The sequence below is a fragment of the Macrobrachium rosenbergii genome, chromosome 2 (assembly GCF_040412425.1).
Source record: "Macrobrachium rosenbergii isolate ZJJX-2024 chromosome 2, ASM4041242v1, whole genome shotgun sequence".
Taxonomy (NCBI): domain Eukaryota; kingdom Metazoa; phylum Arthropoda; class Malacostraca; order Decapoda; family Palaemonidae; genus Macrobrachium; species Macrobrachium rosenbergii.
Genome location: NC_089742.1, coordinates 90394586 through 90414118, shown reverse-complemented (window position 1 = coordinate 90414118; position 19533 = coordinate 90394586). Strand labels below are relative to the sequence as shown.

The following is a 19533-nucleotide window of genomic DNA, read 5'->3' as shown; positions in this document are numbered from 1 at the left end:
CGTAAGTGAGAGACTGACATATGCTCTAGAAAATGCAGGTTCGTAGGTGAACGACCTAGGTGTGCTCTAATATGTAAATAAGGTTCGTGTGTGAACAGCTCAGGTGTGCTCTTGAACAGAGAGGTTCGTAAGCGAACGACTCAGGTGTGCTCTAGAACGTAAATAAGTTCTAAAGTAAACTCCTCGGGTGTGCTCTAGAACATAAAGATTCGAAAGTGAACGACTCAAGTGTGCTCTAGAACAGGGGTTCCCAAATTTTTTTACTTGGCGACCCATAAACCTTACTTCAAACATTTTGCAACCCCTCCAGGCGAAAAATATTTTCCTCAGTGGGATATAGATTTTACTTATATATACATCTTGCTTTTATAACTGTGTATAAAACAAAATAAGTACGTATATAACCTGAACACATACAAACTATATAAATACCTTCCATACATACATATATATATATATATATATATATATATATATATATATATATATATATATATATATATATATATATATATATATATATATATATATATATATATATATATATATATATATATATATTATATATATATATGTTGTGTGTGTGTGTTATGCACAAACACAAAAAGGATATTTGTGTGTTGAGTACATAAGTGTGTGTGTGTGAGAGAGAGAGAGAGAGAGAGAGATTGTTTGTTTGCTTTGTTTGAACAGTTTTAAGGTACAATACAATCTAACCTTGTTTAATTTAATGGGATGAATGGGCTTGTTTCTTTGAACATAACATCTCAAATCTCGGGGTGATATCGGAGACTGCAACTTGCAGATCATCTTCTACACTCAATCGAGATTGGTATTTATTCTTGATATACGTTAATGCAGAGAAGGTAGTTTCACAGAGATAAGTCGATCCAAACAGTGTTAAGATATTCAGTGCTGCCTTTGATAAACCAGGATATTCCTCCGATGCTGATATCCAAAACTGATTCAATGTTGTTGACCCAAACTTGAGTCGTAAGGTTCTATCAGAAGATAATTCAAGCAGTGCTTCCTCGAGGTCAGATGATAAATGATTTCCAGGAGCAGTGAATGGCATTCGTATCCAATCATACTGTTCTAGATCTGACTCTTCTAAAAAAGTATTTTTTGAAGTGATTAAGAAGATTTCGAAGATGATTAACTATTATTGCTTTCAAATTATCCAGACATAACTCATTTTCCTCTCCAAACTCTTCAAGTTCAGGAAACATTTCAATGTTACCCTCTTCACCTCGTGAAATCCATTGCTCAAGCTTCTTTGAGAATGCATTTATCTTGTCGAACAATGAAAAAATATTTGTGTTTGGGACTTGTATGGAAAGATTTAACTCATTAAGTTTATCAATAATGCATGATAAATACACTAGCTTTCCTAACCAGTTACTATCAGTCATGAATACACTAAATTCAGAGCTTGAATCCAGAGGGAATAGGCGGACCTCATCTCTCAGCTGATACAGCCGTGTGAAAACTTTTCCCCTGGAGAGCCATCTGATTTCTGTGTGAAGCAACAATGCTTCATGGTCTGAGCCCATGTCTTTGCACAGTGAAGCAAATAACCTGGCATTCAAAGGGCGTGATTTTATGTAGTTGACGATTTTGACAGCTGTATCAAAAACAGTTTTAAGTTCGGGAACAATGGCTTTGCAAGCGAGAGCTTCTCGATGAATAACACAGTGAGTAAAACGTATATGAGGAGCCACATTATGTACCTTTGCTTTTAGTCCTTTCTTTTTACCTAATATTGCCCCGGCTCCATCTGTGCATATACCTACACACCGATCCCAAGAAAGTCCAAGCTCATGAAGTTTTTTATCTAACGCCATGAAAATATTATCTCCTGTGCACTTTCCTTCTAGCGCAAGGCAAAACAACATATCTTCATTCAATTTTCCTTTAAAGCTATATCTTATAAATGCAAGTAATTTAGAAGAACTAGAAATGTCGGTTGATTCATCTAATTGTAAAGCATAATTTACATTCTTAACTCTCTCCATCAACTGAATCAGTATGTCACTTGCAATCTCATGAATTCGCCTACCAACCCTATTGTTTGACAGGGGTATGGATTCAAGTTCGTGAGCCATCTTTTCTCCATGAATAGCTCTACAGTCTACACATTGCCAGTGCAGCAGGTTTGATAAGCTCTTCCCCTATTGTGTGTGGCTTTTTTCTCTGAGCAATTAGATATGCAACCTCGTATGATGCCATTTGAGCCTTGACAGGCAATGCAACATTTTTGTTATCACTTGCTTTTGTAAATTAACTTCATTTTCTTACGTCGGAAAAAATCTATTGGTTTATTTGTAAATGACTGGTGCTTGCATGTTGCAGGTGTCTTTTCATTTTTGCTGGCTTTAAGCTTTCATTTAGCCAACACTTCAAAAACATAGAAGACACTGAGGATGATGAACGTCATTAACAACATGGCACACAAAACCATACTGAATAAAATCTTCTTGGTACTTTCAGCCGTTTTGGCTGTGGTTGACCGCTGTTGCTTGGTTCAACAACACTCCTTTTCATATTTGACTGACACGGTGTTGTAACTACATTATTATCCACTTCTCAAAGGGTCTCTTGATTTATATCTGAAGTTTCTTTTGCGTCCACTTTTCAGAATTACCCAGCGATCCATTTTGCAAATAAGACAGATACAAACAGGAAAATATCACAAACAACTGGGAGTAAACTAGTAGCTACTATCACTATTGGTAACCTAATTTGAAAGATGAAATCAGAGATAAAGTTGTGATCCAAATATTTAGTATCAAAAATACATTTGACTGAAGAAATTACATTAAATAATTACAAATAGCATCTTCTTAATTCATAAATATATATCAAGCATAAAAATTAATTTTAAGACAATATATATATATATATATATATATTATATATTTATATATACATTTATATATATATATATATATTATATATAAAATATATATATATAAATACCATAGATTTGTTTTTCATCATGTAGTAAAATATAGAAAATGGCGACACAATCAAAACCCTGAATAAAATCTTCGCTGTGTGGTTGACCGCACCTGCTTACGCATATGATCAGCTGAGTGTTGCCAGACTGAGAAAGATGATACAACGAATTTGTTTTCGATACTGAGGCCTACTCTTGTCATGAAAGAGGAATAATGGCATTGTATCAGGTACATTAAAATTCAGTGTTTAGTAAAAATTAATTTTATATATATATATATATATATATATATATATATATATATATATATATATATATATATATATATATATATATATATATATATATATATATATATATGTTTTTCATCATGTGTGTGTGTGTGTGTGTGTGTGTGAGAAAGATGTGAATTTGTTTTTCGATTGCACAGCTAAGATTGTATCAGGTACTTCAGTGTTCAGTATATATATATATATAGTAAGAAACTTCATTAAATAAGTATAAACCTTTACATTTTGTTGTATCAATAAATGTGTATTAATGATCACTAAAGGAGAAGATTTCTCAACCTTTGATTACGTAACTTTTTACATCATAATCTTTCAAGACCCTCTACAGGGAAGGATTAACATTTTATTTTTCCCAGGTCGACGTAGACTTTGGCAAAATCAAATACAAACCGTACTTTAGTTATTAGTAATTATATTTATTTTTGAATAAGTTCAGGTTAACTTTATAGTTTGGTTAGATTTATGAAATATGAATGAGAGGTAACAATTCATAAGTTTCTTTTTTTTTATTATCATCATTATACATAGGTGATATACATACATACATACATATATATATATATATATATATATATATATATATATATATATATATATATATATATATATATATATATATATATATATACAAATTTGTGTGTGTATGTATGTATTTATTTTATGTTTACTCAAATGACCTGTAAAAAAATATAAATATATGAGTGAAATTCTTAAAGATAATATACCTTACAATCACCTTGTCTTCTTGCGACCCAAAGGAATCTTTTCACGACCCCTATAGGGGTCGCAATTCATAGTTTGGGAACCCCTGCTCTAGAACATAAAGGTTCATAAGTGAACGACTCCGGTGTGCTCTAGAACATAAACACTCGTAAGTGAAAAACTGAGGTGTGCTTTGAACATAAAGGTTCGTAAGTGAACGACACAGGTGTGATCTAGAACGTAAATAAGGTTTGTAAGGGAATGACTCAGGTTTGCTTGAGAGCATAATGGTTCATAAGTAAACGACTCAGGTGTGTTCTAGAACATAAAGGTTCGTAAGTGATCGATGCAGGTGTGCTATAGAACATAAAGGTTCGTAAGTAAACGGCTCATGTGTGCTCTAGAACGTAAATAAAGTTCGTAAGTGAATGACTCAGGTGTGCTCTAGAACATAAAGTTTCATAAATAAAAGTCTCGGGAGTGTTCTAGAACATAAAGGTTCTTAAGTGAACGACTCTGGTGTGCTCTAGAACATAAAGGTTCGTAAGTGAACGACTCAGGTGTGCTCTGTAACGTAAATAACGTTAGGAAGGGAACGTCTAAGGTGTGCTCTAGAACGTAAATAAGTATCGAAAGAAAATGACTCAAGTGTGCTCTAGATAATAAATAACGTTCATAAGTGAATGACTCAGATGTGCTCTAGAATAAAAAGGTTTGTAAGTGAACAAGTCAGGTGTGCTCTAGCACTTAAATGTTTGTAAGTAAACGATTCACGTGTGGTCTAGAACATAAAGGTTCGTAATTGAACGACCAGGTGTGCTCTAGAACATAAATAAGTTTTGTAAGTGAACGACTGAGGTGTGCTCTAAAACGTAAATAAGGTTCGTAAGTGAACGACTGAAGTGTGCTCTAGAACGTAAATAATGTTCGAAAGTGAACGGCTCTGGTGTACTCTAGAACGCAAACAAGGATCGAAAGTAAATGACTCAGGTGTGCTCTAGAACGTAAGTAACGTTCGTAAGTGAACGACTCAGGTGTGCTCTAGAACGTAAATAAGCTTTGGAAGTTAACGACTCAGGTGTGCTCTAGAATACAAAGTTTCGTAAGGGAACGACTAAGGTGTGCTCCAGCACATAAATGTTCATAAGTGAAAGACTCAGGTGTGCTCTAGAACGTAAATAAGTTTCGTAAGTGAATGACTCAGGTGTGCTCTAAAATGTATATAAGGTTCGTAAGTTAATGATTTAGATGTGTTCTAGAATGTAAATAATGTTCGTAAGTAAACGGCTCAGGTGTGCTCTAGAACATAAAGGTTCGTAAGTGAACGACTCAGGTGTGCTCTAGAACATAAATAAGTTCGTAAGTAAACTACTCAGATGTTCTCTAGAACATATAAGGTTCGTAAGTGAACGACTCAGGTGTGCTCTAGAACATAAAGGTCCGTAAGTGAATGACTCAGGTGTGATGTAAAACATAAATAGGGTTTGTAAGGGAATGACTCAGGTTTGCTCGAGAACATAAAGGTTCGTAAATAAATGACTCAGGTGTGCTCTAGAACGTAAATAACGTTCGGAAGGGAATGGCTCAGGTGTGCTCTAGGACGTAAATAAGTAACAAAAGTAAATGACTCAAGTGTGCTCTAGAACGTAAATAACGTTCGTAAGTGAACGACTCAGGTGTGCTCTAGAATAAAAAAGTTCGTAAGTGAACAAGTCAGGTTTGCTCTAGCACATAAATGTTCGTAAGTGAACGACTCAGGTGTGCTCAAGAACATAAAGGTTCGTAATTGAACGACTCAGGTGTGCTCTAGAACGTAAATAAGGTTTGTAAGTGAACGACTCAGTGTGCTCTAAAACGTAAATACGGTTCGTAAGTAAACGACTGAGGTGTGCTCTAGAACGTAAATGACGTTCGTAAATAAACGACTCAGGTGTGCTCTAGAACATAAAGGTTCGTAAATGAACGACTCAGGTGTGCTCTAGGATGTAAATAAAGATCGCAAGTGAATGGTTCAGGTGTGATCTAGAATATAAAGGTTCGTAAGTGATCGACACAGCTGTGCTCTAGAACGTAATTAAGGTTCGTGTGTGAACGACTCAGGTGTGCACTAGAAGAGAAAGGTTCGTAAGTGAACGACTCAGGTGTGTCTTAGAACGTAAATAAGTTCGTAAGTAAACTACTCAGGTGTGCTCTAGAACATAAAGGTTCGAAAGTGAAGTACTCTGGTGTGCTCCAGAACATAAAGGTTCTTAAGTGAACAACTGAGGTGTGTTTTGAACATAAAGATCCATAAGTGAATGGCTCAGCTGTGCTCTAGAAGGTAAATAAGGTTCGAAGGTGAACAACTCAGGTGTGCTCTAGAACATATAGGTTAGTAAGTGAATGACTCAGGTGTGCTCTAAAAAGTAATAAGGTTCGTAAGTGAACGACTCAGTTGTGCTCTAAAACACAAAGTTTCATTAGTGAACGAAGCAGGTGTGTTCTAGAATGTAAATATAGTTCGTAAGTGAATGACTCAGGTGTGCTTTAGAACGTAAATAAAGTTCATAAGTGAATGACTCAGGTGTGCTCTAGAACGTAAATAAGGTATGTAAGTGAACGACTCAGGTGTGCTCTAATCTAAATAACGTTCATAAGTGAACGACTCAGGAGATCTCTAGAACATAAATGTTTGTAAGTGAATGACTCAGGTGTACACTAGAACATAAATAAGGTTTGCAAGTGATGGACTAAGGTTTGCTCTAGAACATAAAGGTTCACAATTCAACTAGTCAGGTGTCCTCTAGAACATAAATGTTCGTAAGTGAGAGACTGACGTATGCTCTAGAAAACACAGGTTCGGAGGTGAACGAATTAAGTGTGCTCTAGAACGTAAATAATGTTCGTAAGTGAATGTTCATGTGATTTAGAACGTAAATAACGTTCGTAAGTGAACGACTCAGGTGTGCTCTAGAACGTAAATATAGGTCGTAAGTAAAGGTCTCAGATGTGCACTAGAACGTAAATAAGGTTTGCAAGTGATGGACTAAGGTTTGCTCTAGAACATAAAGGTTTACAATTCAACTAGTCAGGTGTCCTCTAGAACATAAATGTTCGTAAGTGAGAGACTGACGTATGCTCTAGAAAACACAGGTTCGGAGGTGAATGACTTAAGTGTGCTCTAGAACGTAAATAATGTACGTAAGTGAATGTTCCACGTGTGCTTTAGAACGTAAATAACGTTCGTAAGTGAACGACTCAGGTGTGCTCTAGAACATAAGTAAAGTTTGTAAGAGAACGACTCAGGTGTGCTCCCGAACGTAAAACAGTTTCGCAATTTAACTACTCAGGTGTGCTCTAGAACGTAAAATAAGGTTCGTAAGTGAACGACTCAGCTGTGCTCTAGAACGTAAAATAAGGTTCGTAAGTGAACATCTCAGGTGTGATCTAGAACGTAAATAAGGTTTGTAAGGGAACGACTCAGGTGTGCTCTAGAACATAAAGGTTTGTAAGTAAACGACTCAGGTGTGCTCTAGAAAATAAAGATTCATAAGTGATCGACTCAGGTGTGCTCTAGAACACAGAGGTTCGTAAGTGAACAACTCAGGTGTGCTCTAGAACATAAATAAGGTTGGTAAGGGAATGACTAAGGTGTGCTCTGTAACATAAAGATTCGTGAGTGAAAGTCCCAGATGTGTTCTAAAACTGAAAAGGTCTCAGGTGCACTCTAGAACATAAATAACGTTCGAAAGTGAATGACTCAGGTGTACTCTAGAACGCAAATAAGGATCGAAAGTAAATTACTCAGATGTGCTCTAGAACGTAAATAACGTTCGTAAGTGAACAACTCAGGTGTGCTCTAGAACGTAAATAAGCTTTGGAAGTTAATGACTCAGGAGTGCTCTAGAATACAAAGTTTCGTAAGTGAACGACTAAGGTGTGCTCTAGCACATAAATCTTCATAAGTGAAAGACTCAGGTGTGCTCTAGAACGTAAAAAGTTTCGTAAGTGAACGACTCAGGTGTACTCTAAAACATATTTAATGTTCATAAGTTAACGACCCAGGTGTGTTCTAGAACATAAATAAGGTTCGTGTGTGAACGACTCAGTTGTGCACTAGAACAGAAAGGTTCGTAAGTGAACGACTCAGGTGTGCTCTAGGACATAAAGGTTCGCAACTGAACAACTTAGGTGTGCTCTAGAACATAAAGGTTTGTAAGCGAACAACTCAGGTGTGCTCTAGAACGTAAATAAGGTTCGTAAGTGAATGACTCAGGTGTGCTCTAGAACATAAAGGTTCGTAAGTGAATGACTCAGGTGTGCTCTAGAATATAAAGGTTTGTAAGTGAACAACTCAGGTGTGCTCAAGAACGTAAATAAGGTTCGTAAGTGGGTGTGCTCCAGATTATAAAGGTTCGTAAGTGGACAACTCAATTGTGCTCTAGAACGTAAATAAGGTTCGTAAGTGAACGACTCAGGTGTGCTCAAGAACATGAAGTTTCATTAATGAACGACTCAGGTGTGCTCTAGAACATAAAGGTTTGAAAGTGAATGACTCATGTGTGCTCTAGAAGATAAAGGTTCGTAAGTGAATGACTCAGGTGTGCTCTAGTACATAAAGGTCGTAAGTGAACGACTCATGTGTGCTCTACGAACATAAAGGTTCTAAAGTGAACGACTCAGGTGTGCTCTAGAACATTATGTTCGTAAGTGAACAGTTCAGGCGTGCTCTAGAACGTAAATAAGGTTCGTAAGTGAATGACTCAGGTGTGCTCTAGAACATTATGTTCGTAAGTGAACAGCTCAGGTGTGCTCTAGAACGTAAATAAGGTTCGTAAGTGAACGACTCAGGTGTGCTCTAGAACATAAAGGTTCTTAAGTGAGCAACTCAGGTGTGCTCTTGAACGTAAATGAGGTTCATATGTGAACGACTCATGTGTGCTCTAGAGCATAAAGGTTCGTAAGTGAACGACTCAGGTGTACTCGTGAATATAATGGTTCCTATGTGAATGACTCTGGTGTGCTGTAGAACATAAAGGTGCATAAGTGAACAACTCAGGTGTGCTCTGAACATAAAAAGGTTCGTAAGTCAACGACTCAGGTGTGCTCTAGAACGTAAATAATGTTCTTAAGTGAACGACTCATGTCACTATATATATCTATATATATATATATATATATATATATATATATATATATATATATATATATATATATATATACATATATATATATATATATATATATATATATATATATATATATATATATATATATATATATATATATATATACATATATATAAATGCATGTGTGATTTCGAATGATAGGTACTAACTTCCACGTCCCTCAGTGTTCAAAAATTCTATCCTTATTATCTTTATAATGCACCTTGACCCTGTTTAACCTTTATTAATCCACCTGAAGTAGTACATTACAAGGACAACGTACCACAATTCTAAGGGCCTACAAAAGACCGAATTAGGGCGGTTAGGAAGGTCTCCCGGGACCCGCTCAGAGGGTGAGGGTGGTTCTGGATCTACAAACAAGTGGCAGCAAGATGTAGATCCATTCCTGATCCGGTACTAAAAAAAAAAAAAAAATAGTAGCGATACCACCAGCACCCTAAAGTTAAGCGTTCGATGCACACGCGGAAAGTTTAATGTTTCTGAAGCAGATCTACAGTATTTGGAATACTGTCATGTGTAGGAACTGTATAGCGAGTGTATGAAAATGCATCAGAACTCCTGAAAAATATCTGATTTGTAGGATAATGGTAAAAACCCTCCAGAAATGCTATTTGATGGGATGAGTGGAGGGAGGGAGGGAGGCAGCCGCAGATCTCGTCATGCCTGAGTCGCTCACAGTCCACACCACACACATTGTTTACAAGTCGGCGGGAACAGAATAGAGTCAGAGTTCGTTTGGTGTCGACTCTTGTCGAAGTGTTTCGCGACTGCGTTTCTCTCTCTCTCTCTCTCTTTCTCGAAATGGACATTTGCGGCTATTTGGACAGCTTGGCCGTTTTTGATGATCTCTTTAAAGATGTGAAGTTCTATATCACAGGAAATGTAGAGCCACAGGTAAGTCAGTTTGCGTAGGCCGTCGTGCTTAGCGTAGCCTAGCCTAGTTAGCTTTGCTACCTTACCCTACTCAGCCAAGTAACGAAGGGTCGCTTGTATTGACGCACAAGTCGGCTTCATCAATGGAAAAGGAAGGTAGATAATAAAAGTCAGTTCATTTTTCGTCATGAGTGCATTGTCAAGCAAACAGAGGGGTTATTTTTCGGAGGATTCCTGCCACCTCCCACTTTATAAATTATTATTATATTTCTCGGGTAAAACACGGTAGAACTATAGGGTAGCTCCGCGTTGCCGGCGACACTATAATTTGACTTTTTCAACAGTTGTTTGGTTGCTAAATGTGAATTTACCTTTCATTTTTGGCGCTCGAGCCTAATTAACCTGTAATTAACCCCGAAGTCCATCCAACAAGGGGTTTCCTTACGCGATCTTCACAAGACAGAGCACGGCTACGTTTGTTTCGAACGGTTCTTATCCCGTCCGGCAAGTGCAATAACTTGTTAACGTATGGGTACCCAACACCCCCTGGGCCAGTACTAAACACGGTGAAGGGACATTCCATTTGCCGACAACAAACAGATGCACCACCAGTACCAGAACCCCTAAAAGTGTAGAAGAAACCAGTTGAAAAGGTCAAAACAGGCGCGGAGCTAATATATAAATTACCAACACATCCGAACAAAAAATTTCTTTTGCGTACATAACCTTCGCAAATGCTTAATAACAGAAAAGTAGGTAATCAAATTACGACTCAAGGTATGACAATACCCACCCCCACCCCCACCCCCTCCATAGCTAATACGGCAAAAATGTAACCAGTCCACACTCCTAGGTTACGGTAGGTTGGTATTTTTAGGTTCTTTGAGTGCCCTATCATTTCCTAGCCATTTTTTCATGAAACACCCAAAATTGTGTTCATGCAAAAATGGCTAGCTGGCACCTTTCGAAATGGTTGGCTGGAGTCTTCCGAAAAATTACCAACACATGTAACCTAGGCTATGCGAGGCCTACGAAGGCTAGGTAGGCTAGTAGCCTACTCGGCCTAGCCTCGTTTTACAGGGCTGGCGGTAAAAGTTCGTCTCCGGTCCGAACTCCCGGAGAAACAGTGATTCGTCTACACTGTTTTGCCGTTTTTAGTACTAGGCTAGCCCGGTGGGTGTCAAATGTATTTTGCCATGTTTAGTAGGCTACTAGCTCTTGGGGGGTCAAATGTATTTCACTGTGTTTTGTAAAACTTGTTCCGACACAATATACAAACCGTCTGTCCTCTACATAAGGAATTACTTTCAGCGTAGGCTGGAAATGGCCGTTGAACTTTCAAACAAGGTGGTTAGGCAATTAACTACCGTCTGGGAAGCGGGAGTACTGCCTGCCCAGATGTAAACATTCCAATTTGCTTTCGGTCGTCGTGCGCTGCAGACGTGTGTTGCTCTTTCTCTGCCCTGACTGCCTTTGAGCTTTTTTCCCGCTGGGATCTTTCTTGTTTTTTGCTTGATGATGAATGTGGATAAATCCCCTAAGCCCTCCTTCCCTCAACATGTGTCCTGGGGTGGGAGGTAAGAAATGTAACACTCTCAGATCTAGTGTTGATTTGGACCTACACGCCCTCTGCCCCATCTGCATAGGATGTGTGTGTTCACACGCTTCTCCCTGTTCGGAGTGTGTTTCCTGGTCGGCCGAGCAGTGGGTGAAGTTTGAGGGGAGGAGACGATACCGTAGGAAGGCCGCCAAGGCGTCGTTCGAGGGTAACACGCCCCCGACGACTCCTGTGGTGGCTGATCCGTCGGGATCGTTTCTCCCTCCCAGCAAGCTTCCCCTCCCTCATTCGTTTCATTGGGTGTGGAAGGCCCGGGGAGTAGACATTCAGGACATCCTCTCTGGGGCCTCTCCTCACTCGGGGGGAAAATTTTTGCCCCGGAGCGAGTAGAGGCTTCCCTCTTTAACCCAACTTTGTCCTCAGGCTTGGGTGTGGAAGTGTCTGTTGGTAGCCAGGTACCTGATCTTGCCTCTGCCCTGCTGCACCTGGGTCTTCCTGGCATTCTGTCACTGGAGGGCCTGGTATCCCATTTGTCAGCCGCTTCAGTGATGACCCACGCAGCCACTGCATCCACCACCACGACCGTCACTGTGTCATCATTTGGAAATCTTCCTGTGACGGTGCCTCGCACCTGGACACCCAGGTGTCAGCCGCTGCCTCCTGGTTTCCTGGCCCCTCGCAAGTGGTGCCTTCTTCGGTACCATATACAGGCAGTCCCCGGTTATCGGTGAGGTTCCGTTTCCGACGGCATGACGACAACCGAAAATCGCCGCTAATTGAAAATCGGCAATAATAGCATTGATCCCCGGTTAGCAGCGCTGATAAGAGGTGATCAGCGTCGATAACCGGTTATCAGCGACGAAAATCTGGTTATTGTCGTTGCTAGACAAACGCCGTAAAACTGGATCGCCAGTAACTGAGGCTGCCGATAACCGGGGACTGCCTGTATGTCCATGCCTGCTCCTGTTTCCAACCCATGCTCGTTCCTGACCACGGTTCCGGCTCCTGGCTACCATGACTCTCAGCCCGGCCTGGCTTCCCATGCGCCACCCCTGCTTCCAACCCTGGCTTCGTCTACTAGCTTTCTGGCCCGAGCACCGTCTCCACTACCCGGGTTGTTCCTGCTTCCGTGGCCCCCCGGTTGCTCACCTGCCTTCTGCTGCTCCTCTGTGGTTTGGGGACCTAACTATGATCCTGAGGAAGATGGTGAAGAAGAGATCGAGGAAGGTGTTGCCGTCATCTTCGTCGTCTGCTACCTCTTACTCTTATTCTTCCGAGGCTCACCAGCCGAAGAAGAAGAAACCTGCCTCTTTCCCTCCAAGAAGTCTCACACCGAGACTTCTAAGGGATTGCTTCCTACCACAGGGAAGGCAGTGGGATCTCTCGTTGGCTCTTCCCGGTCCACGGACCAGGGAACGGATGCGTTGACCCCTGGGTCAGTCGTATTGCGAGCCGAGGGCATGCAGACCCCAGTTTGCCTTCCCCCCACTGTGCCGAAGAAGCATGCTTCTAAGGCCAGCGGGACCATGTCGGACACTTGTTCGCAAGCCGCTCAAGTACAGCACCCCAGTCTGGTATGGGAGAAATCTCTCTCCGTACTCACTCGGGCACAGGATGGGAGAAAGAGTCCAGACATGCAGGTGCCCCGACTTCCTGCTGGTCCATCTCCGCACCTACGCCCAAGGAACACTGAAGGACAATCCTCCGCAGCGGTATACCAGGGAAAGTGGTCCATCTTCTGTGGTTGGTGTCGTGGACGGGATATTTCTCTGGTTGGAGCTACTGTTCAGCAGGTCGCGGACTTCCTTGTCTTCTTTCGCTGAGAGAAGCTTCTCTCCATTTCATCTGTAAAAGGCTACTGATGAGAAGCTTCGAAAGGTCTTGCCCACCCAGGGACCTCAGCCCCCTGCGTGGGATATGACTCTCGTTCTAAGGAGCCTGACTCGTGCACCATACAAGCCTTTACGAGAGCCATCAGACAGGGATCTGACCCTCAACACCACCTTCTTGCTGGCCCAGGCATGGACAAAGAGAGGTAGCGAACTGCACGGACTTTCCTTTGATGTTAAACACTCGAGGGGATGGGGATCACTTACACTTGATTTCGTCCCAGATTTCGTGGTGAAGACTCAGAATCCTTCGGTCCCTGACGCACGGTTCGAGTCTTTCATGATCCCCTCCCTAGAGGACTTTGTAGGTAATGAACTAGACAAGATGCTACTGTGTCCTGTTAGAGTGCTGTGGTGCCATCTGAAGAGGACGTGATGTTGCCCGCCTGAGTGTCAACGACTCTTTGTTAGTACTGGCTCGACCAAGAAAGAAGTGTCCAAGAACACGATCAGTTTCTGGCTTCGTGAGACGATAAGGAAAGCGTATTCTGCTGCTGGAGAAGACGACACCAGTATGCTTCGTCCGAGGGCTCGGGAAGTCCGCAGCATTGGTCCGCCCCTCACATTCTGGAAGAACATGTTGGTTCTGCAGGTGCTGAAGGCAGGTGTGTGGTCCCAACAAACTACCTTCACCTCCTTCTACCTCTGGGATGTTGCTCACAAGTCCTTGGACACTTTCCTTGGGTCCTGTGGTGGCTGCTCAACAAGTTGTGTAGCTTTCCAGGCTCCTCTGACAGGACTAGGTTGCTTCTCGCCTAAGATGTAAGGTTGTGATTGGGAGAACGAATGTGGAGTGACTGGCCTCTTTCTTCCCATCCTGGCTCTCTTCCCACAGGCAGAGAGCGGACGTGCCGTTACATGCTGGATCTGGCGGTCAATGCAGGTAAGCACCCAACAGGAGCTCCCGTTCTATTTTCCGTTCAGGTTTATAGAAGCAACCCCACTCCTTCCCCTTGCAAGGGGGTGGAAGGAGACCATGACAGTAAGACAAACCCAATGCTTGTGATTGCCTTAATGTCATCCGACTCCAAGTTCTTCCTAGCCTACTTTGCATGAACTGACGATTCCTCATTCATGCAAAGGGACCCAGAAGTCTGACAATTGATTCCGACTCCAAGTTCTTCCTAGTCTACTTTGCATGAACTGACGATTCCTCATTCATGCAAAGGGACCCAGAAGTCTGACAATTGATCCCACATTTCTTACAACCCGATCATTTTGTCAGAGGCAGTTTTCCCTTTCTCGCTCTATCGACCAGGATGGGAAGACAAGATGTGGTGAACTCCAGTCAGTTCATAGAGACTCACTCAGATTCCTCCCTCCAACCAGTGAGTCTTCCTAATGTAAAGGACCAGCAGTTTGTATATTGTGTCAGAACAAAATCACAATTTTTAAAAGTAAATTGTATTTGTTCCGACACAATATACAAACCCTCGGTCCTTTATATTAGGAATTACTTTCAGGCGCAGGCTGGAAACGGCCGTTAAACTCTTGAGCAAGGTGGTTAGGCAGTAACTACCGCCAGGTAGGCGGGGATACCCGCCTGCCCGGATGTAAACATTCCAGTTTGCTTTCGGCCGTCATGTGTTGCTGACGTGATTTTGTTCTTTCCGCCTGACTGTCGTTAAGCTCTTATTATCCCAGTGGGATCTTTCTGTTTTTTTTTTTGTTTATATATACGTGTGTTTGATATTTATTAATACAAACCCACGATTTGTGATAACCTTGTATAAGCCGTCGTGCCCTACCTGTGTCTTGGGTTTGATGGCCAAGGACGTAACTGGAGTAGCGTAACCAAGTGGTAATGCTTCTCTTCCAGCAGCCCTTTATGTAAATACTGAAGGCGCCCCTGTACTTTCGGAGATATAGTTTGGGACGCAATATCTGCACTCCCCTTCATCCATCGGGACTTAAGAGTTAGTTCCCTTCTTGGGCTTCTGCCCTCCGTGTATAAGGGCCATCACTAATTTCTTCCTACTTATGCTGAGTGTTGCTCGCTGCCTGCGCTTAGAGAATTGCGGGCCGAGTCGGGGGTTTGCGGGCGTCGTCGATAAGTTCCGCTTTCACGGCGCCCTTGGTGGCCTCCCCTCCGTCCTTTTTTCTCTTCCCGTAGGTTCTTCCTTCTCCCCTTTAGTAGATCTCTCTCCTTCGCCCTCTTCGCTCGCTCGTCGGGCGAAGACCAGGGGGGGGAGCGATCGGGCGACCTCGTCTAGAGTACCTCCTCCCGCTGCGTAGGGCAGTTCCCCTTGTAGCGGGAGGAGCCTCCCTCTACTAATCATCTTTGCTTTTCTTTCAGGTTGACAGTGAGCATCGCAGACACAGCAGTAGTTGGCTGGATATATCAAGAATATCTCGCATGAAGCAGTCCCGACATTCATTCAGTGTTGCTTCGGGATCGACCACAATACCTGATTAGGTGACATATTTCCACGTCGGGATCGCTCTGACTCTGTTCCCGCCGATGTAGATTGATCGCTGTCATTGCTGGTTTTCATGTATGCTGTTGCAATGCCTCCTGCGTATCTGTGGTCCATCTGCTCCTGCTGTTCCCTGTGTTATGCTCTTGTCAACTGTTATGCTCTTGTCTGCTCTTCCTGGTCTCCTGCCACAGCTGCCCTGAGTCTGCTGGGAGCTGTCCTGCAGTAGCTCCTGCCTTCAGAACCGCTAACGTAGCTCCTGCATCAGATGTCCTGATCGTGCCCGCTTCTTCTCCTAGTGATCGTGCCTGGGGCCGCTTCCTTTGTGTTCCTGCCAGCTGCCCTGGAGGTTACGATGTCTGCCATCCTGTAGATGATGTTGGCGTGAAAGGGAAGGAAGTCACCTTGTGGAAGTGACGTTCCTGGCCGTTGCAATAGTTCCTGCCCTCCGATCCTGTGCCGTAGCTCCTGCATCGGCTGTCCTGATCATTCCTGCCGCTTCTGGCGGTCGTGCCCAGGGCCACTTCTGTGCGTTCCTGCCAGCTGCCCCAGAGGTTACGATGTCCGCCATCCTGTAGAAGATGTCGGCGTGAAGATGTAGGAAGTCGTCCTGTTGAGGGGATGTTCCTGGCCGTTGCAGTAGCTCCTGCCTTCCGAACCACTGCCGTAGCTCCTGCATTGGCTGTCCTGATCATGCCTGCTGCTTCTCCTGGTGGTGGTGTCCTGGCTGCGTCTGTTGTGTTCCTGCCGGACTACCCTGGAGGTTACGATGTTTCGTGTCCACCATCCTGTAGAAGATGTCGGAGTGGAGGTGAAGGAAGCCGCCCTGTGGAAGTAGCCGCCGTCTTCTTCATCTTATCTTCGATTTCGTCTTCTGCAGCGTCTTCCCTTCCTCTCCCAAGGTCCAAGGGAGTCCCGAGAATCGGACAGACCTCCGTCGGCCGAAGGAGAGGAATGCTGCTTCTTCCCCTTGATGCCCTTGGACGTCTAGGGACTGCCTCCTTCCGAGGAGGCAGTGGGTCTCTCGTTGACTCTTCCCGACCTTCGGGTTAGGAAACCGATTTGCATAGCCCTGGTTTGTGTTTGAAGCTTGGCGGGCGCGCAGACCTCAGTTTGCTATCCTGTTCCTGAGTCTTAGAGGTTCGCCTCTAAGATGGGGCTGCTTCGGACACTTGTTCGCGAGCCGCTCCGAGTGCTTGAGATTCTATGGAATATCAGTATCCCGATCTGGTCTGGAGAGATTTTCCTGGGGCCCAGTTTTGGGAGCAGTGCGAGAGAAAGGGCCGAGGCACCCAGGTGTCTCGGCTCCTCTTCCTGCCAACTCACCCAAGCGCTCCCAGTGTTTGCCAGTGCTCAGTTGGGTTCCCATCCTGGTGTCTCGATCCTGTCGGTTCGAACATCAGAAGAAGCAGGAAGAGATTCACTTTGGGAGTCCTGCGGGACTTCTAAGGGACTGACTCTCTTCTGGGAGACAAGTTTTCTCGTTGGCTCTTTCCGCCTTGGGATGGAACCGATCGCATTCTCCTGTGGGATCTTCCGTTTTGGGGCCACAAAAGTGCAGCCTCTGGAGGCCATGCCCTCGTTGCCAGTCTTGGAAGTCTGCGTCTAAGACTTGTTCTGTGCTTGGCTCTTTCGATCTATTAGGAAACAAAGCAGCTGCTCCCAATTTTCGGAAGTCTCGTGGGTAGCTCGAATTCTAGGAATCACAGCGCTGTCCTTACTGAGAGGCACAGAGCGAGAGAAAGTGCCGAGACACCCAGGTGTCTGGTTGGTTGCCCCAGGTGTCTGGTGCCGAGACACCCGGGTGTCTGGGACGCCAGGTGTCTCGATACTGCCCGCCAGCTGCTTCAGTTGCTCGGCGGGCTTCATTCTTGTGTCTCGAACTTTAGGGTTCGAGCATGCAAGATAGCAGACACAGAATTCCCCTTTGAACCTTCTTCTCAAGGGCCTCAGCCTCGAAGGAGTTTAGAGTTCGGAAACTAGCAATTGTTCACAGCAGACGAGTCCATCCTGCCCAGTTACGATTGTGTTCTGGCTCGGTGGCTTGGCGGCTCGAACCCCTGTCGCGGCTTGCCAGACTGGAGACTGGCTCAACGCCGGCTCTGGCTGCGCCCGCTCGCCTGCCTCCCAGTCCGCGAATACCAACCAGCTGGATCGCGTGATCGGCTCGGCTCGGCCCTACTCTGTTTTTTTTCCGATCCGGGTCCTTGGCTATGTTCGAGTGAACTTTTTGCTCTTCCCAGGAAAGCGCTTTGCCACGGCACAAGTGCTCTTCTTTCCCCGTGTGGCAGTAATCTCCTTCGGTTTATTATCGCTCATGGTCCGCCTCTCCTGCTTATCTTACTGGCAGGACAGGTAGGGATACTCTTTTCTCCTCACCTGTTCTCTTCTCCTCTCCGTTGTTCCGAGAGGCACGAGACGGACAGAGAGAGCTCCTCGTGAAATTTTCTTTGGAGTTCGGCTGCCTGGCGTGCTTTGGGTATCGGTCCCCGATTCTCTCATGTATTATAACCAGGTAGCCGAGGAGGGTTTCATGGGATCTGTCAAGGCCTCCCTCCAAGGGAGAGGTACAGGAGTTTCACATGCGGAAACAGCGAGGGTCTTCCTCTTCAAGTTCGATCGCCCCGTGTTCTCGGAGAACTTCACGCTGATTGCCGGCGCGAGGATCCCCGGGACAGGACTGCGGCTCCCCCAATGAATAACCTTCATCACTTGCAACCCTTGCAGTTCCCGAGGGACCCGAGAGTGTCGGGACTCCCGCGGTCCTGGCTTCCGAGCGTTCTCGACCTGATGAATTCTTTTCTTCAAAGGAGTTAATTCAGGTCGAGACACCAAGCTTCCACCCCTGCCTCGACAGAATATGAATTCTTGCCTCGGAGGGTCTTGCTGACTGCAGTTTTTTGGGCAATTCTGGTGCTAAGAAGAAGGACTTTGTCCCAATTCGGATCTCCGGTTTCGTAAGTCCCGAGTTGGCTTGACCCTTGGGAACGAACCTTTACTTGGTTCTGCCTTTCTCTTTCAGAGATTTGCCAGATACCCCAGTAATCAAGGTTCCCACCAGGGCACTGACTTGTCCTTTGGACAATGGCCAAGAACTTTGGTCTTAGTCATCTCAATTCGACCTTGAGTTCAAGCCAGCCCCCTCAACTCCTTAGCTAAGAAGTCCTAGGCTTCAGAAGAAGATTGCAACTGCTGATGCCTGGAAATGATACTTTATCGAGTCTCTGGAACTGGCAACATTGCCGAGACCTGGGAATGGATTCCTTCAGGAGAAGTATATATTTCCCTTAGGTCTCGGCAATTCTTTCCATCGAACTTCCATCCCGCCACCTCTCCCGTGCTCCCAATTCGGGAAATGCCAGCCAGCTAGAGCTAATTGCCTCGGTATCCTGTCATCTTGCAGAAGCTTCCCCATGGTGGAGAATGGAAGTCTGCTTCCTTTCCTCCGTTCTTTCCTCTTCGATGTATGAGGAAAGAGTTAGGCTAATGCTCGATTGAAGGAACCTTTGAATATGCTTGCATATTCCCCTCACATCTTGTGTCTACTTACGTATTCACAGATTGAGGAATAGGCGCACACTGGTAAGACCGTGTCTTGAATTTGTGTGACCGAGACGATTAGTACCTTCTCATCACCGTCCTGGGCTCAGGGCAGCCTTTTGGCTGTCCGAGAATTC

At 43.9% G+C, this 19533-nt stretch overlaps 3 protein-coding genes across 3 annotated transcripts in view; 1 reads left to right on the top strand and 2 right to left on the bottom strand.

Moving 5' to 3' along the window:
• Positions 1 to 727: 727 nt before the first annotated feature.
• LOC136843617 (zinc finger BED domain-containing protein 5-like) lies at positions 728 to 1075 on the bottom strand. Its single transcript, XM_067112157.1, has one exon. It carries the CDS (start codon positions 1073 to 1075, stop codon positions 728 to 730), a length of 348 nt encoding a protein of 115 aa, XP_066968258.1.
• Positions 1076 to 1085: 10 nt separating this feature from the next.
• LOC136843610 (zinc finger BED domain-containing protein 5-like) lies at positions 1086 to 2105 on the bottom strand. The gene has a single exon (XM_067112144.1). It carries the CDS (start codon positions 2103 to 2105, stop codon positions 1086 to 1088), a length of 1020 nt encoding a protein of 339 aa, XP_066968245.1.
• Positions 2106 to 9786: 7681 nt separating this feature from the next.
• LOC136849124 (PAX-interacting protein 1-like) overlaps positions 9787 to 19533 on the top strand; it is a 408835-nt gene continuing 399088 nt past the window's right edge. The window contains 1 exon segment of the mRNA XM_067122120.1: positions 9787 to 10013. Within this exon segment, the coding sequence (XP_066978221.1) occupies positions 9921 to 10013 (93 nt within the window). The 5' untranslated portion in view covers positions 9787 to 9920.

Coding starts and splice junctions, on each gene's coding strand:
- LOC136843617 (XM_067112157.1), bottom strand. CDS start 1,075: ATGCCATTCACTGCTCCTGGAAATCATTTATCATCTGACCTCGAGGAA.
- LOC136843610 (XM_067112144.1), bottom strand. CDS start 2,105: ATGGCTCACGAACTTGAATCCATACCCCTGTCAAACAATAGGGTTGGT.